The following is a 7671-nucleotide window of genomic DNA, read 5'->3' on the forward strand; positions in this document are numbered from 1 at the left end:
CCAGCCACTCTGTATGAGAAAGATGAGCCTTTCTACACCTGTAAAATGTTACAGTCTCAGAAACCCATGGGGGCAGCTCTCCTCTGTCCTATAAGGTCACTATGAGTCAAGTTCATTCAATGGTCGTGAGTTTGGGTCTGAAAGCACATAAGTGGAGATGTGTGGTCTGGTTTCAGAATGCCCACCCACCCTCACCTCTGACCTATGTCCTAAACCCTGCAGCTCCCTGGCCACCCAACTGCCTCCCTCCGTGGCGGGACCTGTAAGTGCTGACGAGTGTCTTTCCAGACAACAGGCAAAATGTGGTGGGCCGTTGTGTCAGGATTAAACTGAAATCCTGGGAGTTTCAATAGCCCTCTGAGACCTCGGGGTTCCCCATCATGAAAGACACTGCTGAAGCCCCAGGTCTGATGATCACTTAGAAAAGGGAGAGAGAAAACACACACATACTGGCTCACAAACTATCTGTACTTGTGCCTTCACGGATAAGGCTGCTTTAGAGCCCTGGTCCCCAGAGAGCCATTCATTTTGGTGCAGCCAGCAGGCACAGCAGACACCGTAGAAGCCATCAAGATAACACGAATAACAACCCACTGGACGTTTGAAGTGTAAACATAAAAGTCTATTAAGAATACAATGTTGGTTTAATCCCAAGACAAAAAAATGTCCTTAATGAAAAGCACAACTCATCTCAAGCAGGAAATATCGATACCAGCTGTGAGCAGAAAATGAGGGGATTCCTTCCAGGGAGCATCTGAATGTTCAACCCACGGCCTTTCCAATATTTACTCTGGACATGAAGTCTCAAATACTTTTCCGAGGCTCTCATTCTCCTACAGGAGGCGGTCAGAGAGCAGTCTGGGCAGGGTTACAGGGGAGCTTGGCGGAGCCGGACACGCAAAGGCCCACCCCAGTTTTCCACCGACATCCTCTACCTCCCTCCTTCTCGGGGTTTGAACAGAAAGCAGCCTCTTTGGACTTTAGGCCACCTGGACACAGGGCCTAGCATTTCCTGTCCACCCAGTGCTAACGAGGACCCAAGCAGAGACCCTCCTTCTAGCTGCCACAAGCCCAAGAGCCTCTGCTGCTGGCACTTGAGAATAGCTCCAACCCGCTCTAAGCCAGCGACCAAGACATGCCACTCCCCACCACGCCACCACTCTCTTGAACTCCATGTCACCACCACTTCCGAGACGGGCTCCGTAGGGTCCGGAGCAGCACTAGGATGCTCAGCACCGAGGAGGAAGGCAACGCTGGAGCAGAAGGGTTCTCTAAGGATGGGTTCTATTTCACCACTTTCAGAGTGAGCATGGCCCATGACCCCACAAGACTCACTTGGGCATTGGCAGCACCTGTGGCAGCTGAGGCCCCGTGCAGACGTATTTCAATCACCTTGGCTTACAAAAAGGAGCCTTGTTGGGGCAATGTGGGTTAAGTATTAGGCTGCTAGCCACAAGACTGGCAGTTCAAATCCACCGGAGAGAAAGATGAGGCTGGCTGCTTCTGTAAAAACTCACAGTCACGGAATCCCTAAGGAGCAGTTCTGTTCTGTCCCGTGGGAAGCAACTTGCTGGCAGGGGGCTGGGGCTTGGTTGGTCCACTTATGAATGGGTGTTCAGAAGAATCCCATCATCTTTTCATCCCATGTCCCCATTAACTCTCAGCTCCCACTAGGCCAAATGGCCAAAAGAGCCCAGAGCCAATCCCAACTCATGGCCACTGAGTCAATTCCAACTCACAGCGACCCCCATGGGCAGAGCTGAACTGCCACATTGGGTTTCCAAGGCTGGAAAATCTTCATAGAAGCAGACTGCCACCGCTTTCCTGCCCACAGAGTGGCTGGTGGGCTCAAACTGCTTACCTTTTGGTGAGCAGCCAAACTACGTTACCACTATGCCACCAGGGCTCCCAGTGGATAAGATAACCTGCCCACTCCCATGGAGTTGATTCTGACTCATAGCACTCCTATAGACAGAGTAAAACTGTCCTGAGTGTTTCTGAGCCTGCATATCTTAATGAGAACAGATAGCCTCCCCCTTCTCCTCAGGTGGGTTTGAACTGCCGACCTTGAGGAGAGCAGTTCAATGCTTAACACATGGCACCACTAGAGGGCCTTGGCTAAGATAAAGGACTTCTTATACACAAGTTCCTATTTAAGCATGTATGAATAATATTTTTAAGCATGTATGAACAATATTAGAGGAGGCTTCAAAAACGTTGTGGACATATTCCATTTCATTTCATTTCTCCACAAAGGTTTGGAAGCCTCCTTGTATACTCAGCCAGGAAACCACCTCCAATTCCAGCAAGAAATAATAGGTTGCTACAACTCTTCTCCTATGAGTATGCCTGCCATCCATCCACCTACCCATTTACCCTTCTTTCTTCGTCCATCCGTCCATCCATCCATCCATCCACCCACCCACCCATCTATACATCAATTTATTCTAAGGAGAGGCAGCATAGAGCACACAATGAAAGAAAACAAAAGTCTAAGGCTCGAGGGTCACCCCCACCACCTACTTACTGGCTCTGTGGCTTTGGTCCATGGGCCATGACTTCCCCACGGATCATAGGACAATCATAGTGCCTATGATCACCATGATTCGATGACTCACAAGAATGGTTGTCAAAGAATCAATCCTATAGGGTCAATCGTAATAATGATGACAACAATAAGAACTCCTGTTGTTAGGTGCAACTTCATGTACAACAAAACAAAATCCTGCCAGGTTCTGCCATGACGACTACTTCTACTACTAACAACATTCACTGCTCTGCAGGTAAGCGCCAGGCTCGGAACCAGCCAGTACATCATTTGAGCCTTCTGCCCTTTGCAAGGGTCTTGAGCAGGGCACTAGTCTACAAGTAGCCTCTCTTGCCAGCACTGGTCTCTGGGCCCAAGCACAGCGCCATTTACAGCATGGGACCACCCCCCTTCCCACACATCCAAGCCATGTTTAAACAATTATGAGCATCATGTTGCAGGTACCCGTTACCATAGGCCAGCCCAGCACCGCGCTCATCTTGCAGGGACGTCTTTTGTGTGGGTTTTGGGTTACAGCTGGGCAATGCAAAGCCACAGAGTGAGCCGCAAAACTTGTTTTCATGAGCGCACCTTGTCACAAGCCGGGCAGGGGCTCACGCTGACATCCCCACAGTAAGATTAAACAGCATGCCTCGTCAGGCACTAAATACTAACACAGCTCCCACGTCTGGGGGACACTGATTAAAACTGATGTCAATACTTTATGAAACACAATATGGTCTTCAGATGCTCCTCTGGAAAAAAAGAAGAAGAAGTAGAAGAAGAAGGGGGGCAAAGGGGGTGGCTAGCAGCCCAGGTGGTTTAAAACTGTTCATGCATTTTCTCTGGAATATACACCCCCACACACACACACCATGCATGGATGATTCTTTACACGATGAATGTCAATGCACATGTGAATAAAGGCATGCGAGCACTGCTAATACATATGGGCGGAAGAGCGTATTTAGTTATTCCACTGAGAGCTGTCGAGGCTGTAACCTTATACATAGTCTTGTCTTTCATATTGTTCTGAGGTTGGTCTCTCTCCACCCCACTCCCCGCCCTTTTCCGGAAGAAATCCAAAATTGCATTTAAAATAAAATTGGGCTTTACAAAAGTAGTCCATTGAGATCTCGACCTTGCCACGCCACTCAAAGTAAGAAGGGTCTGAGGCAACTCCTAGGGTCCATGTACACCGTTCACGTCTCAGGATCCCAAAGGATTCTTTCTGCGCTCACTTGAAGAACCATGAGTCCAATCACAGCAAGGCGTTTTAAAGATTTTAGCTATTTTTTATTGTTGTTGGTTTTTTTTTTGGGGGGGGGGTGAACCTTGGAAAGGATGCATGTCAATCTGTTATAAATGACGGATCATTGCTTTATAAAACTAAAGGCAGAATAATCCAGTGGTATTGGCGGCTTCATTGTTATCCAGACTGATCTTTTCGATGAGAAAACAATGTCTATAGATAGATAAACTTCTTTACTTTTGCCTACACTGTCAATTCTCTGCTTAGCTTGACTAGATAGGTCAACGGTTGTGAAATTTGAAAGATGGGATTATGCTGTGGGGGGGGTGGTTCTGAGTCAATGATAGTACAAATGTTAGTGTTTGAAGGATTTATTAATGCTTCCCTCCCTCGCCCCCCCAGCACGGTGCCCTTTTGAGTCTGGGAACACCTGTTAGATACTAATTCATTCACAGAGCTCCACTATGGGGCCTTTTCATAAAAAGCCCAACGTTTAATTGTAAATCACTTCTAAATTGTCCTTGCTGCCATTCTCTTTTGGCAGAAGGATAGGAGAAAAATCACGCAGACCTCAATAAGACTTTATGGGAATCAAGCTGAGGCTCCCAGCTACTAGCTGCAAGGTATCAGGGCAGCTCTTCCAAAGGAGACTGTAACTAACTCTAGCACAGTTGAATTGCCTTCGCTTTTAAGGATGGCTGAATAATTGGCAAGCTTTAAAGATGTGTTAAGAACAGAGAATGGAAATCACTTGGGTTAAAAACTAGAAAAATATTGTCCCCCAAATGTTTGTCATGTAGATTGCTTGGTGATTTGGCCTAATTAATCTTTTTTTAAAACAAAAACAACAACAACGACAACAAAAACCCCCGATTACTAATTACATTAGTTAATATGGTGATTGCTCAATTTGACCATAATGGTCAATCCAATTTGCGTGCAAAGTTGAAAGCTTTGAGTTACAAAGATAAAAACCCTAAGTGACAGGGATGATTTCAAGGGGGTTGACCATCATTCTAACAGGGTCCTGGAGAGACAGAGTAAGTGGTGAATCTGAGTAATACCAACAGCTAAGACAAATCTTCAAGCCCCTATAATGTTACCGCAAGACCACAATTATTTGCTTCATTGAATTCACTTGATTTTGTCCAATTAGATCCCGCTAGTGACAATACAGAGCCATCTTTCCTGTGCACACAGGAACCCAAACTGATAGCAAAGCCCTGGGACACTCTTTAAATGTCAATAAAGGGTTTCTCCCGCACAAAAGAAAGAAAAGAAGAGAGGAGAGGGGGGGTGAGAGGGGTGCAGGGAGATGGGAAAAACCAACATTTCTGAGGGAATTGAGCAGATCAAAGGGATTTTATTCTTGAAGATGACTAAGTTGGGGCATAACTACTACCCCTCTGTGGAATACTGAAAAGTCTCTTCAAATTCAACCCAGTTTCTGTCCCTTGAGGGAGGGCAAAGAACAATCGGTCTGCAAACACATGGAGTGCAAAAATGGAGGCCGGGCCATGCCACAGGAGGCCAGGCGAAGAGGCTGCAGACAAGGCCGGGGAGACTGGGCCTCTGCACTCACCCGGCCCTCCGAAGACATGTTTTCCATTCGCCTGCTCAAAAGTCTGCACCCACAAGTCATGAGGCACCAACTATTCGACAACAACATGACACAATTAATCAGAACCAGACCTCAAAATGTGTGTTTGTGGGGACCAGCTAACTCTGCAATGTGCTTCTGTGAAAGAGAGAGAGACACAGAGAGAGAGAGAATGGCATGTTTGGGGAAGGGGTGGGAAAGAATCCACGTGTTCACAAAAGATGCACACCCAATACTATAATCACAAAGGGATGGGTCATTAAAAGAAAAAGCTAGCTGCTGTCCTTCTTTGGTAAAAACAAATAAATAAATAATAGCAAATAAATAAATAAAAGGAAGTTTACATCTCCGGGTGAACACTTTTTTAAAATACTTTTTTTTCCCTACCGCTGTCCCCTTCCCACTTTCTTTTTTTGGAAGGGAGAATACTGGCGCATGAAAGTTCCATCTTCAGAAGCAAAACTGTACAATTTTTTAAAGCCTCATTTCTGACCCAACAGTATTCACGCTAGTGCTCAGTTTTGTCAGATTTCTCTTTCAGGGGCTGGAACCGCCATTGAAAAGGAGAAGCCGGGCCCTTAGTTAATTCAACGCTATTTGATTTCACCCAACCCTGAAGCGCGCTCTCGCTCTCTCTCTCTCTCTCTCTCTCTCTCACACACACACACACACACACACACACATGTGCTATGATTTTGGGGGTTGGGATCAGGATTGAATTAGTTTAAAATAATTACCGGGCCTCGCCTTTGTAATCTGTAGATAGTAATTAATTGAAAGCACATCATTCTTTTGCTAACACAAACACGCTGTTCAAAAGAAGGGTAAAATCCTAATTTTTTTCAAACCAGACGAGACAAGTGGAGGGCGTGTAAGTGCTATTTGCCCAGTACCACACTGGCCCAACTGCAAACCGTGCCTCTGTCATTCCCCAAGGGATTTGCGGTTGTGGAACTGGAACTTCCCGGGAATGAAGCCGGAGTCCCAACGCGTGCGCCCAGCTGCGGGCCCAGGAAAGGGGGTTGGGGGCGGAGGTGGATCCCGGGGTCCCGCCAAACTTAGGGGAAGGCAGTGGGGTGTCTGCTTTGGGGCCAGGAGCTCAGCGATCTGTAGGTAACATTTCTGTGCTGCCTTCCTTCTGCTTGGTAACTCCGCAGCGCGCGCGCGCGAGCGCAAGGCACGCAAACCCGGGAGTCAACCTCCCGCGCCACTCGAGTGGAGGGGACCCCCTCTCAGCCCTCCTGGGTTCCGATTATCCTCCCCCTCCCCCCAACGCACCTCTTACGAAGTCCACGCGGCTGCCGATGGCCGGCTGCGGCCACGGTCCGTGCCGCCGGTGGCTACCAGGCCCGGAAGCCTCGGCCCGCGTCCCCGCCCGGGCGCCCCACTCACCCACGCACTCGTTGGCTTCGCGGGCCGTGGCGCGCTGCCAGGGCCGGTCGTAGTGGAAGGGTTTGCAGCGGTCGCACTCGGGGCCCGCCGTGTTGTGGCGGCAGTCGCACACCAGGCTGTCGTCGCGGTCGCGCACGCAGCGGGCAGCGTGGCCGTTGCACTTGCACCGGCCGCCCACCTGCAGGTCGGACACGGCGTAGAAGTAGGAGTCGCGCGCCAGCTCCGAGTCGTCCTCGTTCTCGTCTCCGAACGTGTGGAGGCGGCTGAAGGCCACGCGGATGTCGGTGGCCGTGACCCAGTCCTGCAGCACGGGCGAGTTGTCGAAGTCGTGCGCCGAGGGCCTCCCGTCCAGCGTGCTGAAGGCGATGAGGCCGCCCGAGAGCGGGCGCATGTCCGTGTGCGAGTCGGTGCACACGGCCTCCTGCTCGTTCTGCTTGGTGATGGGCGCGCGGTGCGGCCGGTTGTACATCTTGCGGCACTGCGTGGAGTAGAACTGGAAGGGCACCCACGTGCGCCCGTAGTCCATGGACTTGTAGATGGCCATGGACTCGGGCCGCGGAGAGCAGAACTGCAGGCTGACGTAGGTCACCTCGAACTTCTTGCCCAGCGACAACGTGAGCGTGACGTTGTGCGGGAACTGCAGGTAGTTCTCCGACTGCCAGCAGGTCAGGTTGTGCGGGTTGTTGAGGTCGGTGAGGAAGGCGGCCGGGTGCGCTTTCTTGGGGTCGGACGCGTTGCAGAGGTGGCACGAGCGCAGCCGCTCCTCGCCGCGCTCGCTCACCACGCAGTAGCGCGCCGGGGGCCGGCCGCAGGTGCTGGACACGCGCACGTCCTTGCCGAAGGCCGCGTTGACGAAGTCCGGGATGCAGCGGCGCGGGTGGCCGTTCTCGTCTGAGCAAG

The 7671-nt window shown here is 50.2% G+C and overlaps 1 protein-coding gene across 1 annotated transcript in view; it reads right to left on the reverse strand.

The window, feature by feature from the left end:
* Window positions 1–7666, reverse strand: part of NTN1 (netrin 1) — a gene marked incomplete at its 5' end in the record, with an annotated part of 214163 nt that extends 206497 nt beyond the window's left edge. Inside the window, one exon of the mRNA XM_004713016.2 lies at window positions 6772–7666. Coding sequence (XP_004713073.2) covers window positions 6772–7666 — 895 coding nt within the window. The remainder of the gene's footprint in view (window positions 1–6771) is intronic.
* Window positions 7667–7671: the final 5 nt, after the last annotated feature.

This window comes from Echinops telfairi, unplaced genomic scaffold (genome assembly GCF_000313985.2).
Source record: "Echinops telfairi isolate 266 unplaced genomic scaffold, ASM31398v2 ScPeMD7_2010;HRSCAF=2546, whole genome shotgun sequence".
NCBI lineage: Eukaryota > Metazoa > Chordata > Mammalia > Afrosoricida > Tenrecidae > Echinops > Echinops telfairi.